Source organism: Ascidia mentula, chromosome 9 (genome assembly GCF_947561715.1).
Source record: "Ascidia mentula chromosome 9, kaAscMent1.1, whole genome shotgun sequence".
Lineage (NCBI taxonomy): Eukaryota > Metazoa > Chordata > Ascidiacea > Phlebobranchia > Ascidiidae > Ascidia > Ascidia mentula.
In genome coordinates this window covers 14,840,595-14,863,305 of record NC_138574.1, presented here as the reverse complement: position 1 = coordinate 14,863,305, position 22,711 = coordinate 14,840,595, and the positions used below count along the sequence as shown (strand labels likewise).

General features: G+C 39.2%; 1 protein-coding gene across 1 annotated transcript; it reads left to right on the top strand.

Moving 5' to 3' along the window:
- Window positions 1-10,514: 10,514 nt before the first annotated feature.
- On the top strand, window positions 10,515-22,448 carry LOC145913553 (condensin-2 complex subunit D3-L-like). The gene is made up of 33 exons (XM_083001266.1): window positions 10,515-10,578; window positions 10,638-10,768; window positions 11,106-11,268; window positions 11,442-11,575; window positions 11,755-11,928; window positions 11,994-12,049; window positions 12,136-12,214; window positions 12,397-12,594; window positions 12,794-12,919; window positions 12,988-13,116; window positions 13,452-13,609; window positions 14,041-14,120; window positions 14,395-14,603; window positions 14,994-15,092; window positions 15,551-15,657; window positions 15,843-15,946; window positions 16,070-16,188; window positions 16,367-16,436; window positions 16,645-16,760; window positions 17,076-17,304; window positions 17,715-17,958; window positions 18,297-18,384; window positions 18,846-19,069; window positions 19,469-19,602; window positions 19,814-19,896; window positions 20,036-20,152; window positions 20,259-20,369; window positions 20,687-20,812; window positions 21,088-21,136; window positions 21,293-21,407; window positions 21,652-21,785; window positions 22,047-22,185; window positions 22,330-22,448. Exons 1-33 carry the CDS (start codon window positions 10,515-10,517, stop codon window positions 22,418-22,420), a joined length of 4,200 nt encoding a protein of 1,399 aa, XP_082857392.1. The 3' UTR covers window positions 22,421-22,448.
- Window positions 22,449-22,711: the final 263 nt, after the last annotated feature.

Genomic DNA, 22,711 nt, shown 5'->3' with positions numbered 1-22,711 from the left:
CCGCGCGTCACTAAAATAGCCCACTTCAAAAACGTTGACGGGATCACCCCGCAAGCCTTTCTTACAACGTTCATAAACCTCAACATTAAATCTCAACGACTGTTAACAGAAGCCAGTTAAAAAATGTACAAGTTGATGGTGAGTGTTAAATACAACCATGCGGTGGTAACACCTCAAAACCAATAGCTGTTTTGTTGAAGTTGGTCTAGTTTCATGCTACGTATAGAGGGATGGGGTACATTTGCGTCAACTTATCAAAATTCAAACAGTTTTACCAAACACAAACTCACAAAAACATTTCAAGGTCAAAACGTTATTTGAAATTGTCACTGCCCACTCTTTTCTAGGGGTTACGTCAACAAAAGCAAATAAGCTGTGGGTTATGACCATGGGTTTTCCGGGTGAACGAACACATGAATGTATTTTGAACTGAGTGCGACAGAAAACATTTTTAACAAATGTAGTTTTTTTGCCACAATCAATTGAACTGTTACTGCCGAAATATCATGAACAATTGAAACAGGTCAATGTTTTCTGCATTGTGGGTCATCTTTGCCATAAAAACCCGGCATTCCTCAAAAACTTTGTACCAAAATATGCGTGTGATCCCTAATTTCACGCAAATTTAAGCATAATAATTCACCCTATCAGGTGCATTACCGCGTGATCAGAAGATATCTGCTTGACCCCATGCCACGCACTATGACCTGCATCGTGTAAGTGAACACCAAAAAAAATTAGCGCTAATGTTTCGGGCGTAACATCCATGTTTTCACCCAAAACACAATCTTGCACCTGAACACGCGCCGACCTCAGACTTGCGTCTGTTATGGTTACAGTGGCAAGATGGGCAAGACAGGCTAAGGAGAAAGTCTACGCAGACGTTCTCAGTAAAATAGTTCGATGGTTTCTGTAGCAACCACTACTTCCGCTGTCTGCCGGCGTAAAAACAAACGACAACTTTTTGACAGCTTTTCGGCACGGGAAAGTTATGAAGGATACATTTTTAATAGTCAATTAAAACAACAAATAATATCATCACGTAACCTGCGTGCACGAAATTTTGAGAGAGACAATTCCACTGAACAGCTCTTACCTTTATCTCTAATACTCTCCAACTTTCCGACAACAAACTTACTATTTTATAAAATCCTATGTATTTGCAAAGCCATTACTTTCAACAAGTTATTAATTGTGCTGAATTCGGTAGGGAAATTCCCTAATTACATAACCAACAGAGTCGAACTAAAATAATCTGCAAACCCCAGCAACCCCTGTCTGTTCCTCAGAACCATTAACATGAACCCAAAACCTGTGAATAACAACAAACTCTAAGAGAAAAAGGCTTTCGTCCCCTCTCCAGGAAATGTAGTTTATTCCGATGTTGGTTTGGGCGCATGCCACCTGCCAACTCGCGTGAAGAACCAGGAAATGGAATTCATCTGTAGGTTTTTCACTAGCTTTAACAGAGCTTTACTGAGAATATAGCTCCCCACTTTTGTGCTAAATTTATCATTTTAATAAAAAAAACGTTGCCGTTTCTAAGTAACTAAATTAAAAAAAGTACAATCGTAGTTTCGGGGATTTTTTGGTCATTTTTACTCAAAGGATAACTAAATTAAACCCTTCAAGTTTCAAAATACCCGAAGCAAATAAATCAATGTAAAGTGAATGTCAAGTCGAACTGCTTTCAACCATACACATCATAAAGGTTCACGACATCATAAAGGTTCATTACATCACAAAGGTTCATGACATCACAAACGAAACTAAGTTTAAATTAAATAACTTCTTGCGTGAGACAGAAGATGTCTGTAGCTCATTCTGTCTCTTGCAAAACCGAAAACCCTCATACAACTGGTCATAGCCGACAGCACGGCTAACAACTGGTTGTTGAAACTATACTTGGCCCTCATCATAGCGTAGTGGCGATAGAACCACTTATCGGCGGCGTTTTAGTGCGATTAAATTGCGGGTAATCTGGTAATGGGGAGGGGATCGATTATCGTCCATTCTCCCGCAATATTGAGAAACTTTCCGTCAGCTCAGGGAAGTTTTTAAAGTCAATGAAGACTTCCTCCCTTACTTTGCAACAACTTTACTTTCAAACTAAACTTCGCACGTATTTGACAAAAAGTGCGGTTTCACGCAAGTAAGTTGGTTTCAATCAAAAACTTCGTTTATGAAAAAAAAACTTTCGCAGAATACTTGAAAACCTATATAACTTGCAAGGAAAAACTATCAGCTAAGTTGACTTGCCTTCTACCTTTACTTTGTGTTTACGAAGCCCGAGGTGCAGAAACGATGGAGTAATTGTTTGCATTGGGAGCCGTAAAGCCAAATTACCATAAAACCACGACGCGATCGCTTTACAATGCGACAGCACGCGACTCAGATAGAAACAGCGCGCGTTTGGGCTCTTTAACTATTGGTTTAAAAGTTGGGAACGTAACAATGGTTATAGAATTATAGATGTATACAAACGCATTATATTAATTGGTTGAAAATTGGAAACAACTTCTTGAAATTCATATTAAACGACTCCGGGAATCGCTCCCCATTCTATAGGTTTATGATCACAACGATTTCCACTTCACCGCTTTTGAGATGTTTCCATATAGATGTATTTTCTTTACATACAACATACAGATCTCCATGTTGATGGTGTGATTGATATTTGATATCGGCCATGAAATGATAATGTAAGTAAATTGCATGCTTACAAACTATCAACAACATCAACTACAAACTCATCCCAACCTTAAAACCAAAAACTCCAAACTATCACAACAATAACGCAGTCACATACGACACTTAGCTGAAAGCAATACCAAACGAGTAAAGGTGTTTTGGGAGGAAACGCGCTAAGTGAGAACACGCGAACTTTCGTCACGCTCCAACAGTTACGCGTAACCCATTATTACGACAAGTTTGCGCTGTAAGTTCGCGAGTTTTGCTCCAGCAATTAACGCAGGCACTTTTGTCTGCTGATGTCTCATTTTATTGCGATGTCGGAATGTTGTGTTCATGGCATCGCTGTACACAGCGTTAGGTTAAGTCGAAAAGTGCCAACTTAAACTTGCATTGTTATCACATCACACTTTATCCAAGTTCACGTTGGACTTCAAAGCAATAAATGCGCGCCGTACTTGCAAGTCTGCCCCCTTGATCCAATACTGCCAAGGAACGAGCACCTTTTCTTGCTTCGATTACATGAACTGTTGCCACCATCGTAAATTTAAAGTTTAAACACGAAACTGCGCTATTCGTGAAGTCAATATATATTCACTTTCACATTAGCTACTTCGTATTTACACACACAATGAATAAACTCCCTAATATCACTTTCACATCGTACAACTTGAACAAGGGCTTGACAGCAACGCTAGTTCCAGTTTCTCTGGTACACAGTTATTTGTTTACTGCGGTTTTACAACACATAACTCAATACATGAAAACCTGACAAGCGATCCACAATCTGTCGTCTAATTGTTAATCGCGGTTTCAAACAATGGACAACAATAGGTGCGTTCGAAACTTGGGCACTGCAACAATCACTTCTAGGAAACTCAACGAAACCAAACCTGAAAATATCTTTCTCTAAAACGTTTGATGAATCACAAGGAAATGCGGAAACTAGTCTATGACGAAACAACGGAGAACGACGCGTGACGCAACAATGGTTGTAGGTTGAATAATGGAACGCCTGGTGCTTGTTGACTTTAACGACATTCTGCCAGTCGACTTGAGTGATTTGAACAACTCCAGTCGCGTCTGATTCAGACCCTAACCTTCCTACAAATTTTGTTGCGCGGGTTTCTTGTAAATATCGCTGGAAATGTTTTTATTCCAACCTTGTTTACGTAAGTTGACTTTTTTCAAAGGTCACGGTATTTCATAATGTCAACAAACCAAACGTCACTGTGTTTACAACTTTGATACGTAGACCTTGCACAAATGTCAAAATGTTACCTACAGGTCAAAGTGACCATACTAAATGCTCACAAACTTTCAGACAGATTTAACGATGTTAATATATATTTAATCTTGCCGAACTGCCAACTTTGTGCAAACATTTTTGTTTACAAAAATTAACTTTGTTAAATCTTGAAGCAAATCTAAAGCTATGCGACTACACAAGCACAAGCTTAACATTTCGCAAATCCTTTGGGCGTGCGTCCTATGTATCGATTCCACCAGCATGAATCACAATCTAGCTGCTGACTGCGTCACTTGCAGTTGCCCGTGAGCTCCCAGTGGACTCGGCACCAAATTTCGCCGCAACTACTGATTGTTATCAGCTGTGCGCAACCAAGCGTGGAGCGGTTGTGGTATCACGTGATCATGTGGGAGAATACGTCATAATCACAGGAATGCTTTGGTTGCGAAGCAAGTAAACCTTGCCATAAAAAGGCATGTCTATATAATGCATGCGTGTTAGAAATAACAATAAGACCGACACTGGAGACGAAATCACGGTATTTGTGTCACATATTTACAAGAACGATGATTCAATATGTACAATGCAAAACCTATTGCGATAATTTTGGTGATAGAAAAAGTGTTTTAATGCACAAGCTATGGTGGATTTAGATTGTCAATAATGTTCTTATTTGTCAGGGCACATACGCCAACATAGATACGTTACATTTACTACTGAAAAAAAAATCGCTAGTTCAACTCAGGATGGACTAATTGCCAAAATACTTCTTGTGGGATCATGTGGTGGCGACGTTAATGTATCACAAAGCCACCGTTGGATTCTCCATAGAAATCAATGAATCATTTTGCATGTATGGTCCGTACCAGTAGAGGTCGTACCGCTCAGGATAATTCGCTTCTTTCCAGCAGAGGGCAGTACGAACATCTCGGCTTAATATGACGTAGACTATGAACACAATGACTCCATGCAAGCCAATAGCCACCATTGTGACGTACAATCTAGCTTGCGTGACGTCAAGGTTGTGAATTCCTACAAAAAAATATTCTTTAATATTAACATTAAATTAGTGGCAAAAGGTTCTTTACAATATATTGACTATGACGCCACCTACTGTGTGTGACGTAGAACGATATGAGATCGGATACGTGGTACAATTGTATGCAATCATACCTGGCATGAAGTACAATGTCCAAGCAGTCATTAAAACTAAACACACGGTCACGTTCTCCACCAGCATCCTCATCACGTGACTCAGATCCACGTCATCCACCGTTATTTCGTCATACACAGTAGCCGGGGGCGGGACTTCCCCGTCCGGCGGAGCTCCGTTAACCGCGCGACGAACCATCACCATGGAAACAGCGAAGGTAGCGAAACATCCCGCGAACACGGTTGCTATAGGAACGATCACCCCGGCAAGGAGGGGCGTCAAACCGTGACGCATCCAACAGCGCTCATAACCGAGCCCATAGCGGGACTGTACGTAATTTCCGGAAGAAATACTCGAGCCCGCCACGGTCACGGCGATCAGCAGGGGAATCCCCCACCCCGCGACTAGACATGGTGCGATAAAGCGGAACCTGTTGAGTTTAACGAAGCGGAGGCTTCTGGTTGTCATGGTGATAAGGATGGTGAATGATTCCATGAGGGCGAAGCAAGCTGTAGAGAGATGGTGAGAACTGAACTGATGTCTGTTCAATTTCAGATAATTTTTGGGTTGTGATCTTCCCATAACAACATCATTTCATTCAAAGAAAGGTAGAACTAGGTTTGTCCGATGAGTGCAAGGTAAATGTTACGCGGGGTCAGTTTGTTTAATGATTTGACAAAAAGGTGGCCGTGATAACTGAAAAACACTGCTGGTTTGAACGCACCTGTTGTTAGTATGAAGTAGTGAGTGAAGAAGGTTGTCGCCTCGCACGACAGTTTGACCTGGGATCCTCGGCTCTCGACCAAGATGATGACGTGTAGAAAGAACAGTGACGTCACCAGGTTGATTTGCGCAACCACTCGCTCAGTAGTGACCCGACTTTTCATAACAACGAGTGCTAATATTGTGACGAGGAGGAAAACCAAACCCAGCACCAGAAAAAGAGAGAGAATGGTCTGGAAGCAAGCATAGAAATCATATTTATTTGGGGGGGTTGCACCGGATTTAACATGTTGGTGTCGTTTTACGTAAAAGAATCGGTTACAGTTTTCCTAATTTGTTTCTTTATCACTTAACCATACATTCCTTATTCATATTATCCAGAAACGGACATGGAATTTATTTTCGGAAATATATCTTGTTGTTGGGTTCAAAAATTTTGGGTTAAGTTATTTTAAGAAGAAAACCAAAGCTAGTACGCTAGAAATAGAGCAGACTATTTGAATGACGAACGCAGCGTTGTTCAAAACGCCTGCTGTATGCCTAGCATACTAGCTTTGGTGTTCGTGTTCAAAATATCTTGTTTTGTTGTTTTCCACTCACACTAATTCCTTCCGGTCTGACTCGTGCGACGATCCGAGGTACAACAGTAAACATCCCGGTTCTGTCGCACGAACACGTCACCACACCGTTCACAGACTTGCTCGTACAACCATCAGATGTGAAGAATGTGAGGTTCACGTCCAACCGTTGACAGACGAAATCGTGTTCGACCAACTCGAACCATGATCTGTAGATCTTGAACAAACTCGGTATCCCCACCGATTCCACTGTGGTGTCATCTGGAAATTAAAGCAACGTTGAATTTTGTGTCGTTATTTAATACAGGGGCCAATTTGACCCCCCTAGAATTCGAATTAACACTAAAATAATCAAAATCGCCTCAATCAGCAGGTGCTTTATGGGGTGTGTTTTTACGGAAAGGGCAGTGATCGCCAGGCCTTCTGCAGTTAATGGTTCAGATTCTTATATTAACCGCCAGGAAACGTCGCAATAACAATACGTTTAGGGCATAATAGTGACCGCCCCGAAAATCATGAAGTTTTTTTTAAAAGAAAAGCAGTGATCCTTCGGTAAAACAAGAAAAAACTATTTTGCGTAACATTCATTTTACCTCTCATGTCCACAGCAAACGAAACACTTGCGTCTATTTCCCCATCCGGAGGGAAAAAGACATTCACACTGAGGTAAGGAACAGTTGCACTGGGCTGATATTTTGTGATGTTGCCGGTTTGCCAGAATGACGTTGAAGCCGAGGGAGAAAGGGAGTAGAAAGGTATCATTTTGTCGAGGTTGAAGAAATATTTGGTGAAAACGAACACCACCAACTTTATAGCTCGCTTCTTACGTGTGATGACGTCACCGATACTGGAGTTAAAAGCCAGCAGTTGAGTGGAGTCAGGTTTCTCAGGAAAGTTGTGAGGGCCAGATGCGACTTTTCCATATTCGATTTCGGCAACGCCAGGAACAGAGAGGTTGCCGACTTCGTCCTCTTCTGCCCTGGAGGACGCAAAACCGAATATGGAATCCTGGAACTTATTTAGGTCATCCAAAAGACTCGTTGCATTTTTTGTGATATTCGGTTGAAGAAATGACGCCAAACCAATCTCCAAACGCTTTGTCACTTCTACAAAAGATATCGTGAATAAAAATATCGTGAATAAAAAATATCGTAAACAAAAAATATCGTGAATAAAATATATCAGGATTTTCCATTTAATTACAATCATAAAATTATCTTGCTCATCATTCTCGGTGTTTTACTGATCGGGGATTAAAAAAAAATGAATTCATTTTGAATTGAATTCAGTCACAATCAACATAAATAGAAAAGAAATTCAATAGTTCATAACGCCAAGATATTCCTAATATCGGTTAGTTTGCATGGACAATAAACATTTCCCTGGATAATAGAGATATATAATACTGAAAATAACCGTTACCTTCGTCAGAGCATGGAAGAACAGTAAAGGTCAGGTTTCCGCCTGGCGAACACAAACGTGTTGATAAATGGTGACCGAAATTGTTCTACATTACTGTAGCATTATAAGAACAAATATACTCATACCTTCTTCGCGGTACGATATTCTGAACCTTTTGTACAAGTGCTTGCAAACATGATTCCATTCATTGATTCCCTTAAGTCCACATTCTGATAAGACAAACTTTTAACCTTTTATGCCTCGTGGCCTCACTACAAAAACGATTAAGATACTTTGGACCCTGCTTGTCAACAAAACACGCAAATGGCATGCGGAAACGAGCCGAACAAAACTGTGTTAACATACCCCACGAGATGGAGTGCATTCGGTAAGAGGCACCTGGGCCTCTGGCCGCCTAGGGTGGCCATGAATAGCAAAATGGACTAATGAACATCGCCGTTTGCCTTAACCCTCTATGCTGGACAGGATTTCTATCCTAAAGGCTGTGTCTAATCTGATCTCCGTTAAAAAAGGTCCTCGCTCCTGCGCATTATTTCTCTTGAGGGCACTTTTTCGTTAAAAGTGACTCTGGTGCGGGGCAGACCACCATTTCGATATTTCGATATCCCGCCTTCAATCATATCTGACCTTCAGGGAAAACCTAATATGTAATTTCAGTGGTTCCAAACTTTTCTGAGCTTTCAATTACATGTCTGGAGAAACGTGTCGTTGTCGAGGACTTACGTACATGCTCCCACAAGGAAGAACGTGTCGTACATGCTCTGTATCTTATTTCAAGCAACTTACTGTGACAAATTACAAACCAGGAAGGCCGCTCCGTTTTTGCATCGTAGCATTTTTCTGTATCGAATACGTAGCTGCATGTTGGGCCTTAAAAAAATTAAAACCTGTTTTTTTAGACTTTATTCGTTTGGAAATCTGTATTATACTGACGACTTATAGACAACTGCGTACAAGACAATGATACAAAACAGTTTAAAAACTCTGTTTGTGCGGAAACCAAGGAGCATGTCTACTATTAAAATTCGTTATTTCAGTCCGCAGAAGCTCACCTGCAAAGCTTCCAATACATTTAATGGCAATAGACTTTCTCCTATCTGCACAACAAAAATAAAAGTTGTTGATTCGAGTTAGTGCACAAGACTGCGGACAGAATCTCAACCATTCATGACGTAATTAACCATTTTGGTCGGTAGATGTGCAGCGCCGGACAAACACACCGATGATAAACAATAATCAGTATCAGGAAAACGTTATTGACTGCTTCTGCAGTTTTTTTTTCTCGATGTTTTAACAATTCCAAGGGGAGTGATTGCCCCCCCCCCCCCTGGATCCGCCCTGACACTGGTATAAAGTTTAAGTTAATCCCAATACCTTCTACTCTTGTGTCGTTGCATTGCTCCTGTCCTTCCAGCCAAGCATTACCTTGAATGACTGCCTTCGTTATTTCCACCGCTGATTTTCACCACAAAGAGATGTTAAAGTTTGTTGCATTTTCACAACAAGTCAATATGCCTATGTTAATGTCATCACGATATTGGAAAGAATCATTTACTCACCTAAGGTTTGTCTCCAAGCGACCAAACACAGGAGAGATAGAGCTTGCAACAGGCGACCAACTTTGCACATTTTAACTGTTTATCTTGAAATCGAACAATTCGAATCTCCAATAAATCTGCGAACAACCAAAATATTCTCGCAGTTATTTGCAGCAAAATTACCAACAAAACATTTCCCCATTATAGCGCGAGCGTTCCATCGCATTGAATAAAGCATCAACATTTATACGTTGTCAGTTTACAAAACATCTAAATATTATTTACGTACAAAAGGACATTTATTTTCCTTCCATCCGCTTATTTTCATGTCCGAGCATCCGGAAATGCGTCAGTTATACTGGAGGATTTACAGGAAGTTACGTGTGACATTTAATCTCGTACAACGTTGCAGTACCTACCTCTAACCCAAACGTATGAAACCCAAGGCTTTGGAGCCACCTGTGTCTCTTTCACGCTCCGTTATGGCTCCGTAGAGTTATGACAAGCTTGTCTGCCTTTAAAATTTATTATCCTCTTTTTGGAGACAATTTTCCAAAGGTAAATTGATACACAGAAATCTATTGCCTCTACAGGCGATGCTACAAGTTGTTTTTTTTTCTTATGTGTTTTAATCTGTGTTTGAAGCGTTGATGGTGGCGTGGCCATTCGCATTGTGTAGAATATTTTCCACACCCAATCCAAGAAATATTTTACTTCCAAAATAAGTAAATTTTTAATCACCCCGCCAAACTGCGGGGTCCCTTTTTTAAGCGCCGGGCGATTTGGGCGAATCAGTAAAGTATCTGAAGGGCCAGTTCTGACCAAGTTGCTTTATACCTTTTTTTATGAAAAATATTGGAATTACAAGAAATTGGGTAATCCCCAGATATAGTTCGATAGTTTTACAAGGCAACTACAGTTTTATTTACATTGCATGCTTGTGAGACAATAAACATTACTTTTTTTAAACATCAAATCAAGTTAAATGAATTGTTGTCCTTGTGGATTAAAAGATTTGCACAGATTTTTTTCAATGACTTCGTGAAAATTTTTGCAAATTGCGCATAAAAATCGTAGCATTTTGGCGGGAAATTTTTTGTTGAGAGAATATTTTTGTTCTTATTTTTATTTTCTTCCAGATGTAATTTATTGTTGGCAAAATGACAATTCAATTTGCAGTGGATATTTTGTGTGGAGACTTTCAGTTCAACGATATATCAGATGGTAAGCGGTTATTTTAGTCCTAAATTAAGTAATCTTTCAATTTTACTTGTTATTTTCAGATTTTGTTGAAATTACGAGCAATGCAGAGTTTTTGGAAGATCCGATCTTTGATTTAAATTTCGATGCTTCGTCCAACACCAAGTTTTACAAACTGATAAGATCAATCAGGGAACTAAGCTACCAACCAGAAGTAAGTTCCACAATTTAACTGTTGGTCCTGACAATAAGAGGCTAGTTTCATAATACAGTCAATGTTGACATGTGAACTTAACTAAGTCGTTTATCTGTATGAAACTGTTACATGCATTATGGCCTGAATTATACATAAATCAGTAAGCTTCTGATTTGTGATGTGATAGTATGCATTTTTCTGTATTGCATAAAAGTAAACTTTGTTTTTCTTTGAAATAATCCAACAATTTTGTGCCATGCTTTTCTGTGAGTAAAACTGGTTATAATGGAATTAGTTGGTTTTCCTTAATTTAGAATCCAGTTTAATATTTTTTCATTTTATGTTCCAAATTCAGTCATTATGGAGCACCTTGAAGCACAACAAGATTGATATTAAAACATTACAAGTGTGGATATTTTATCTCCTCCATGAAGGCTTACAGAGAAAATCAACCTTTCTTGAAAAGCAGAGAGCGGTTTATGCTGCTCACTTGTCATTCATTCTTATGAAAGAACAAGGTTTGTTAACATTGGAACGTTATGTTTAATCAAGACAGTTTGGCAGCAAGTAATGCCATTATTGTTCAATGAAAAAAGTAATGATTAAAATAAATTATGACTTGATTAAACTGAGTAAGTTATTGCTAAAACGTGTGATTCTTTGGTCATGAATCAATGTTTTTTTTAATCAGGGGGCGACACATTCTTATTCTTCCATGAAGTTATTTATGAGAAAAGCATCAACGCCTTAAAACTTGCTGCTGCTTCAAACCGTACCCAGAACCAAAAGCGGCAATCCAAAAACACACAAAGACCAACAAGAACTGTAAGTTACACTTTAATTTTTTATGTTTAACAACATGCAAGTACAATAGTATTTACACTGATAATGCCAAGACAAATTTTACTTTAATAAAACGTTTGGATACGATTTCAGTGATAGTTGTAAAGTAAAACCTAAGGAATCAAGCCACAAAGAGCATAAATTTTGTCAAATTTTTCCAGTCCCATTCACAGCCTAATGATGAAGAAATGGAGGTTGACGATGAAATTGAAATTACAACCAATGAAGCCGTCAAGTTGGTTGGAAACTTAACGGATACTCTTCAAGATTTCTGTTATTTTGTGCAAACTTTTGCATTTAAAAATAAACCAATGCCACTAAAAGTAACCGTTGAGGCAAGTGATTAGTTTTGTGTGTTGTGAGGATGGATTTGTTCTAATATTCTGACAATTTCTTCTAGGGCTTGGTTGATATCAGCAAATACTTCGGGGAAACCACCTTTTCATCGATTGAAAGGTGACTGAAGTCTTGTTGAAACAATTTGTTTGTGAACTTTAGGAACCACAACAGCATAGAATAAAATAATGTGTGATTTTTTAAAGAGAACCTGAAGAAATGTCCATTCCAGACCAGATTGTTTACAAGGCACTGCAAATTATTATTTCCAAAAATCCAGCCCAGGTATTCATGCATTGTTGAAATGATCAAACGAAACATTTATGAAAATTAAGATCTGTTGAGTGTTTTTTAATCTGGCTGTGATAGTTAATTTGCATGTATAGGGTGTTAAGCTTTTGTTTAATGCTGCCTTTGCCTGGTTCTAACAAATTCATGGCAAACTAATTACCTTGCTACATTTTTAGGTGTCACCACTGGTGTTTGAACTTCTAATGCCAATTTTTACAATGAAACACGGCGTGAGTCCAACGTCAAGCACTGTTCCGCGTGCTTTCATGCACAGAGCTGATGCAGTGCAACTATTGGTTTCATCGGTGCATAATAAACACGGAGAAGTTGTGCAGGAAGCTGTCGTGGAGTTCCTGCATAATGTTATTGCTCAGGTTGGTTTGTTAAACATGACTTTTATGGATTTAATGTTGGGGTTGTCAGGCTTTAAGTTCTGACAGTAGATCCCTGAAAATAGTCTAAAATGTCCCTGGTGTTTATTGACCCCTGGTTCAGAATCACTGGTTTAAGGTTTTGACAAATCTTCACCTATTAAGAAATGTACGACAGAATATATTTGTATTTTTCTTTTAGTCACCGGACAGATCTGAGTTTAAACACCAGATGGCGCTGCGAGTCACCTGTATACTGAGAAAACTTCCAGCGAAAATTTATGCAGAGTTCATCAAATGGTTGGAGCTGCTTGCCAATTGTGCAAGGGTAAAAAAAAGATTATAAAGGAAAACATTTATATTGATGTAATTCTTCTGACACAACTGTTTATATAGGTCGGTTATAGAGCTTCAGCGATGGCTGTAATTGGTGAATTATTGTTGCATCAACCAGAGTTTAGTGACGCAGACGGGGAAGTACCTGATGAACTGGTGCCATGCCTTTTGCCTGCTTACATTCTACAGGTAGGCTTGGTAAACATTTGTTGCATGATTTTCACGAATCAACAGTGTTCGTCATGTTTTTTTTTAATATTCTGTCCTTCTGGCACAAATAAACGTACATTTTTATTGACCGACGTTTCATCTGCTATCCAGATAGGTTTCATCATAGTAATGTTTTTTTGTCATGTCGTATGTGCCAGTTAAACGATACAAAAGTTGATATTCTTAAAAAATGTTGTTTCTGTTTAAAGTTGTTAGAGTAACAAAGATTAATGTCACGTGGTTAGCAATTCGTGGGTTAAGTTTACCGTTTTCTTGCGATTTACTGACGAATAAATTCCACATTCACATCACAGATCGTTGTAAACAACTTCACCGATCCTGCTCCAACCGTCCGATCCCGGGCTTTGTTGGTTCTTGCTGAGATTGTTAAGCGTCAAGTTATTTCAACAAATGCTTTCGCCACGCTTGTGCAGGGACTCGATCTCACAACCTCTGGTTGCGAAAGCGGGAGGTAAATATTCCTTTCTGTCTAAGCTGTAGGGGTATTTTCCCTGTTACTTTTACCTTATGTATGTTTTTGTTAGTCGCAGATTTTTCAAACAGTAAAACCCCCCGGGTTTAACCAAGGATGAAAGTAAAAAACTGGAACGTTTGAAATTACTCTAAATAATAAACCATTGTGTTATCGTATACTGGGTGAGGTTTCTTAAGTTAGAGAGTAAATTTAAAGACACAAAAGCCGTTGAATTCTAACCGGTATGGCGTTGCGGTCCTCTGGTTTTAACTTACAATAATTTTTTCTTTTACCCCGAAACGAAACAGCCTCCACTAACACATGTATTGACATCTGGTCTATTCAATTACTATTCTTATATCCACACTTTGCTTTAAACCTGGTATTGCACAATACGTGATTGAAAACACGTGATTATTGTGACGTAGGGTGTCGGCAAGCGAGGTTGTAACACCAGCGCCATCTAGCGGACAATCGAGACGAACTTTGTTCGGTGGAAGTTTTCCATGTAAGTATAAGAGCTGAACACTTGTTGCTTCCAGCGGGAAATCATATATTTTCTTGTGTTTTTGTTGATACATTTTGTTAAATTCCGATGTTAAAAACATAACTTTTTGTGGAGGAAATCTAATGGCATTGCTTGATGCAACTAAAGTTTGTTTGAATTATTGTTATAAACACTTTCACCAGGTAAATTCCCAAAGCCTCCCTAATAAAGAAACTATGTTGTTCCTAAAATGGCGATTTCATTTTAATCATTCTGCCAAATCTTGTGTTTCCAGCATCCAGTCTTCTTCCACTGTTAACACCGAGATGTTCGGAGGGGAAAGTAGCGGTGAGAAGGACGGCAGTTCAAACCCTAGAAGCGTCATTATGTAACGGCTACATAGCTGTCACTAAAGAAGCGTTGGATATTTTGAAGTCCAGATGTTTGGATCCATTGTTAAGTGTGAGGAAGTTGGCTGTGCAAAGCGTAACGGCGGTGTTAATGGTTAGTGACAAGTTTAAATAAAGTTAAATAAATAAGCCTAATGCCAATAATATGATTTCTGTGAGCTGCAATTTGTGGTGGAAGTCTTTGCCTATGGCCGTATATGGCTGGCAGGATTGTCCATAACCACACCAAACAGTACTGATGCCTTCAGCTCAAAGAATTAATTAACGTTAGTTTATCAGTAACTCGGATATAACATTGGACTGGATTTGTCAAACCTCGGTTAAGGGTTAGTTTTCTTTCAGTTTAACTAAAGTAAGGTTTTGCCCTGGCAGAGTAACACTAAATTATAGTTTATCCATAAATTACTGTAGTAACAGAGATAACATAACTAAAGCGCAATTTGTTGAATCAAATTAAAAACCATCACAACATAAATTATAACAGGCTTATCCAGAGAGCAGTGACGTCCAGGAAGTTTGGGTGAAGTGTATGTTACCATCCATAGCTGATGTTGAAAGTTCAATGCAGGAGAAATGCGTGCAGGTAACAGATTCCTTACAATTTTAACTGTTATCCTCTTTAAAACTGATTCTTTGCAATGTATGCTCGTTTGTGGTCGAGGTGCGGTTAACTACATACAACGCATCTTTGCTCTTGTAACATTTCACAATCGTTTTGCTGCAGTGGTTTATCGCTTTTTACTGCTTAAATCCACTATCGCAAAGGTTCCAAAACGGTGCGTCGTTTTCATGTTGTGGCATATACATTGGAAAATATTATTTCCCTGATACACCCATTGACCTTATAGCTGTTTCACTGAAGCAATTATCGCATAACGCAAGCTAAATCGTCTTAAAAATCGGTCAACTTTTTCGTAGTTATAACATTTTGTTAGAGACAAGATGCGTCACTGGTTCTTGAAGGTTGGGGACAAACCCGCTATAACAATGCTGCTGGTTTGCTTTTTTGATGTTTACGTTGTCGTGCCCCCCTACTTTCAGTTATGTGAAGAGGTTTTATTGAACGGAGTAATGGAAGATTCGGAGAAAGAAATTCTCGCGTGGAATTTACTCAAGTTTCTCACAACTGAGGATGGAGATCAAATGAGGTGAAAATCTGTCTTAAATCGAATTTATTTTCCTCCTTAATAACAAACCAATGGCAACTGTTTAAGAAAGGAGGAGGTTTTCCATCACTTTAAAATCCTAAAAAAACGAAGAATTTTGCAATTTCCTTAAATTTCTTACGCCATATTAAAGATATGTTTTTAGTATTTTTATTTAATTTCTTCAGAATTTACTTCCAGAAGATAATCAAACAGTGGCGACTTTTAAACAAACTCAACAAAAAAATCCTGAAGAAGCTGTGCGGGAATTTGGCCAACGGCGACAGAAACGGTTAATTTTTAAGATTTTTTTACAAAGAAAATAACCAACTTTCCAGCAAGTTAGAGTTGAGTACCATAATTTTCACATAACCTCATTTTACGATCGCGAAAAATTACAAAATATTTATTTCAGCTTGCGCGTGGATGTTGATCAGAATGTTCACTCTCTACTTCGGGGATGCCCCCACCGCCTCGACAGTAGTGGAACAATGGAGAAATCAAATCCACTCAGATATACTTGTGGCCACCAAGGTGACCTTGAACATGATGTTAAAACCTTAATGACTTGCAACTCATTTTTATTTGCGTTTTCCGTTCTATCCCGCTATACTTTTAGTAAAGTTTTCAACAAGGGTTTTGAGGCTTGCGTATCGTCTCTAACGTCTGTGTACACAAGCGATTATCGTATTTACAAACGTGTTTTTATCAGATGGATATCGTGGCTTCGGTCGGACAAGTTGGCGGACATTTAAAAAGTGACGAAGTGGATGACGTCATTGGTAAGTTTGGTTGTACAAAATTCTATAATAAGAAGGCGTTACAATAAGATATTTGCCACACCGGGATTCGAACCCTTGATATACTGATCACAAATCCTGTTTTTTAATTATTTTGCTAAGCTGTAGTCATTTAGTTATACGTGGACCCTGCAGTACTAAAACATTAAAGTAGCGAATGGAGAGGATTTTTTATTGTTTTCCGTTTCAGACAAACTCCAGTCCGAAGTTTCAAAACATCAGGTTTCGCATCATTTGATCGGATTCCACTTTGAGGCGGTTTATAAACTTCTCAACGATCAGAGCAAAGATCCTGAGCAAGCGCGGGTGAGTTCCGTAAGGTTGTGCAACTTGTGCGTGGTTTTACAGTAAACACATGGACATTCGTGTAAAAAATGTACTTAGGTAGCTATATTTGTTTCCTTTATGGAGTAACTTTCACCCAAGCTTTTCTGACTTACATGAATACGCTTGTCTGGTAATATTCATGGCAACTATGGATTAATTCATTGCAAGTTTGTAAGACAAGCTTTCGAGAGCTTCCTCTTCGTTTGGGGGCATGCAAATGGCACCGCACATTTGAAGACAAATCGTTTGAACCTTCGCAAAAACTTATCCAAACCATGTATGTTCATCCACTAGAAATCGATGGATATTTGGTGTTCAACTTTACTCAAACAAAGCGATTCGTGGCTTTCCGAGATTATCATGAAAACTTCACCGGGTAATTTCGACAAAGATTTGTTGGTGAAACATCTTTACATTGTGGGGGAAACCGCCCAGAGATCGCCCCGAAATGTTCCACGGCGTGTCCTGTTGTCAATTCAAGCTCTACTGACGAGTCCTTCTGATGGAGAGGTCGACGAGGCCGGTATGAAAACTAAGTTCGTATTGTTGTAAACTGTCCCGGTCAATAGCAGTAGGAAATAATATTGGAGAAAATGTTTTTTATAACTAACCCTAGTTGTGTTGAAGGCTACAACGGGGAAATAAAAGTGTTTTTGGTATAAACAGTACCCATGTACTATTGCGCTTAAACCAAAACCGTAGTTCTTCTATCCTTATAATGGTAATTATTTACCAGCATTCGTCGCCTTATAAATATCATCGTTTGCATCAAATAATTCACCTGTGTTTGCATCAAAACTTATAAAAAAATGTACTCCATTCATTACAATCCCGTATACATTTGTATCTCAGTACAAACGGTGATGTTCAAAGTTATATCGATTATTTCGGTTATATTTGATTTAAACTTCCTCCCACATTTACTCATCACAGTTCCATCAAGTCAGGGACTTTCCCAGCCGCTCTCTCAGTTTCGCAACACTGGAATTTCTTCCGACATTCGAGCTCACACCATCGTTAACTTGGGTAGAGCCTGTTTCCTAAACGAGCAACTCGCTAAGAAGGTTGTACCCGCTATGGCACGGGAGATGGTGACTTGCTCAGACCAAGCTGTCAGGAATAACGTACTGGTTGTTCTCACCGATCTGTGCATCCTCCACACACAACTTGTTGACCCGTGAGTTCATGTCAAATTGAAACGTATTTTGTTGCATTGAGAAACCAAACGAGATTTGAAACTGCTTTTTTATGAAGGATTTTGTTGAAACTTTTGATGGCACAAGTTATTGTTAAAACAACTATAGTGTGAGGTCTCCAACACACAGAGTTGTGCGATTAGTTGTGGATTGCTAATATTTTTTCCACATTTTTTTGGTATAAAAGTTATTGTCTTGTGGACACAAAGTAATTGTGCTGTGATTCGTGGATTATTAATAAAAGTAAAACCAAAGAATTCCAACATTTTTTGCTATATAGACGCCTTGTTCATAATAAAGTGAATACTGTTTATTGCAGTCACCTCTCCGAAATGGCGTCATGCTTGGCTGACGAATCTGTGACAGTCAGGAAACACGCTGTGATTTTGATCAGCGATCTTATCAAGGTGAGTGCAGTAGTTCTTGCACGAAAGGTTTGAGTTTTGATGGTTTTGTTTCGGCCAGCACGGTCGGGTGGCCACCTGACCTCCTGTGCGGCCGGTCGCAACCAATTGCTTCCCAGTGCTACCATCAATTTTGTAAAATGAAATGTTGGAAAGTGACAGTTGTCTTGTCCGTAGTTTCGGCCTAACTCGTCTAATCAGTGCAGTTGGTGACCAGCATCAGTTCTATCCGACTAACTAACCAGAGACTATCCCACTTATTATTCGCAAGAGGACAAACTATGCGTAGAAACCACCGGAGACGATCCACAGTAGAACACACTATGTGTCTAGTTAGCTGATAGACTATCGTCAGTCAAGCTGCACTGATGAGTCCTGATAGGTCGTTACACCGTAAACAACTGCCAGCGGGTCACTGGTCATTATTGGCTCATTCACATTTATTTAACGAAGTCTTCTTCCAGAAAGAGTTTGTGAAATGGAAGGGATCCCTCCTGTTCAAGTTCGTGTTCGCATGTTGTGATCCCGATCCAGATGTTCGGTCCCTAGCGAGATACTGTTTACTCCAACAACATCTGAGAGGGCCAGGGATAGCAGGGGATATGTTCTATCGTAATTTCGTCGCCTGTATTTTCTATTTCAACGCTTACAACGAACACAATCTGCACCAGTTCGTTAAAACAGAGAGGTGAATTTCAACTTTCATATACAGTGGATCTTTACGTTTCGACTACATTATGACATCATCAACCAGTTCTTCCACCCTACTTCATATATAGATTCAATGCAGTGTATTGTGTATTCAAAACATTGAATATAGTCTTCGTCATGCAGTCCAACACTGCTCTAATACTGACAGTTGCTTTGTCCCGACCGATATTGTTTTCTTGTTAGTTGCAACAAAATAATAATTTACCGACGCACTTACGTTAAAAGCGTATCGTGGTCATATTGACGTCAACTAGAAAATAAAATAAATAATAATCAAAATAGAGCTGTGAACGGCGGTTATTTCGTGGTGTTGTTGATACTTCAGAAATATTTTTGCAAGATTTCAAACCACGTAAGTTTATGTCGATTCCTGCAGAGAGAAACGTTTGATCGATTTATCGGGAGGCGGGAAGTCTGGGAAGAGGATGGAGATATATTCCTTCCTCCTGGAGAACTTGGAAGATGAAAACAGGATCAACTTGACCGGGAAACTCTGCTCCGATATTTTGGGTAAAATTAACGTCCTCATCGTACAATGAAACTTGTTACGGTTAAACAACATACGACTGAAGCTAAATTCCTTCTCTGTTTGATCAACCGGTGTCATGACAACCGGATTGTTTGCTAACAATGAATTAAATCACGTGATCTGTGTGTGGAAATAAGTTGTCACTCGATTGCCGACATAATCTCATGACACGTGGTTACTTTTACTTTCCAGATGGATTTGTGGAGGCGTCGATTCCACTTAACGATAAAACTCGACACATTTTAACCGACGCTCTTTCCATATTATGCTGTAAAGTAAGTTTTCATGACGAGACTTATTTTGTTGGATTGACTTCATGACTTTCTTTAAACTAAAACGGATACAGTTACCAGAAACTGGTATTGGGAAAAGAGTTTCGTGGAAATATTTTGTAAAACTTTTGGTTTGTTTCAGGAAATTCGTTTGAAATCGTTGAAAAACAAAGAAAGTGATGAAGATGACGAGATTTTCGGCACTCAAGCGGAACAAAATGCAATGAAGCAGAAAATGAAACAGAAAATTATTTCCCAAGTAAGTTGTTTCGCCTATTAATAAACTGTTTAAAGAATGATTTTCCAACTGTGTGCATTATTCGTGGAAAGCTCGAATATTGATAAAAACCCGTTTTCGATTTCAGGTTGTGAAGAAAAACCTGATAGAAAACATCATCCCCATTATTATAGCGTTGAAGAATATGCTGACGGAGAAAAAAAATCCCCTCGTACATGACGTCATGCTCTACCTGAAGGTGAGCTTCGATACTGTTGTCGTCGATTTTACTTTTGCATTAAAATATTTCTTGCTTATTTTACGTGATAGCGTGTTTAATGTAGTAAACGCATGCCGACATCCAGTTCATCCTTGTTGAAGTGATAATTGCGATGCTGTGTTTTATGTATTCCTCGTGAAATCTACGTTTTGATTAAGTTAAAAAAATTACTGACTTTTTTTCGCCACTTCAGATTCTACGTCGTAACATTGTCGAGAATTCTGACTCCGATTAACAACATTCCCCACCCAGATAAATTATTTGAAGAGATGAAAGTTTAATTATTTCCCTCCCAGGAAGTAATGCAGGAATACAGAGCTGAAGTTGACGAAATCCTCTCGGCTGATAAACAACTTGCTTGTGAGATTGAGTTTGATCTAAAGAGGTTTGAACGTGAAGAGGAAGAGGCTGCCAGACAGAAGGTGAATGAGTCAAATATTAACATCGTGCTATTAGAATAATCGAGCTTTTTTACTGCGAAAATTGTGCAAAAAAAGATAAAAATCTTAATTTAAAACAGATTCTTTTGAGCAGAATGTGTTTACTTACAATGCATACAGTTTAAACTTAACGTTTTGGTTTTATAAAAAACAATCAATGCAAACAAAACCGTTAAAAAAATACTCGTGCTGTTTTTTTGTGTGGTTCATACTGTGTAACTAATCAATGAACTCCAAACACCACTATATTTTATCAGGAACAAGCTCAAAGTGTTTCTTCGGCCGCCCGAGTTGCAAGAAAATCAAGTGAGTAAGAATTCTGTCTGCCCACAAACCTTACTCACGTAACAACATGTTGTATGTTGGTTCACAGAACTCATATGCAACAAGACGTTGTGTCGCTCTTAAAGTAACAAACAGAGCTATATTCTGAACATAGGGAATTGCATTCTTTCATTGCAGTTGCGTCCAGGCCTGTCAGTGCAGTTACAACACCATCCAGCGGACGAAACACAGCGCAACAAACGCCGCAAGCGGGCGTAATGGAGTTCGTTACACCAGGAACAGCAAGACGCCGGTAAGTTTGGTGAAATGAATAAAACTGAAAGGTGTCTCGGTTATTTTAACGACCAAACCACCCGATTTTTCCAACCACGATACGCGATATCCAGCAAACATTGTGTGGGCAAGATAGGCAACATTTGTAAATTTCTTAATGCGTTTTGGTTTTGCATCCGCTTGTTTCGTGAAACGGAATGTCTGCAGTTGTTGTTCAAATCCATGGTTGTTATCACTAAATATTTAAAATTGCTTTTTAACAGAAATCGACCGATGAACATCCAAGCGATCCTCAACTCCGCTCGGAAAACCCCGATGACGCGACCGCCGTCCACATTAGAAAAAGAACGTTTGTCGGAAACTTGCACAAGTGCCTCTAGGGCTGCTTCTACACCAAGTAAGTGAAGCATTTTAGCCTCATTTTTTTTGTCAAAAGCGGAAACTAAAATCCTTCTGAAATAGTCAATGACAAAAACGTGACAAAAGGTTTTCAATCGGGTTTTACGCAAAACGTCAATGCAGATTGCAGAAAAAAATTGTTTTTTATTGTCTTCTTTCGCCCAACTACGCTTTACGCCTTGTGACTTGTATGTATATCGGGAATTGAGAACTTTAACAAGTTGACGAAAATATTCCCAACCAACCACTTTATTTGTAGCAAGCGCCAAAGCCGCCAACATCACATTCGCCGCAAGGGACATCAGCATGATCAGCACTGCTGCCACCCATGATAAAGAGAATGAAGAACCCACGAAGAGCAAGGGGAGAAAGCAGGTCTTACTACCACATCCAGAGAAGTAAGTGACGGTGTTTAGGTCCAGATACGTACAATATTTGAGTAAATGCGTGGGGATTCGAATGCAGAATATCGTGGGTTCGAATCCCAGTGTGGTAAAAATACAAAAATCAATTGCCACCTGTAACACATTCTTGTCGCGTAGATCTCCTCCCCCGGCTGTCTGGAACGTGACGTCACCGGCACCTGCGTCATCGAATCGCAAACGACGTTCACGCAGAACAACGACCGAATGACGTCACCCCTTGTTTACGTAATCATGACGTCAATAGATTGAGACTCACTTTAAATATTACCTTGCAGAGCTCAGCATTCGTTCCAATAAAATGTATAGGATTTGTGTAGCAGAAGTTTAAAGGAAACGGGTCAGTGGGCTGTAGTTATAGGGGATTTTACAGCACCTTTGTACGCAACGTGCTGTTATTCCACATTTATGGAAACTCTGAAACAAAAGTACGGGGGATTCCCCCAGGATAGCATAATATTGCTTTCTTTGTTTTCATAAACAACAACAACAAGATTCATTG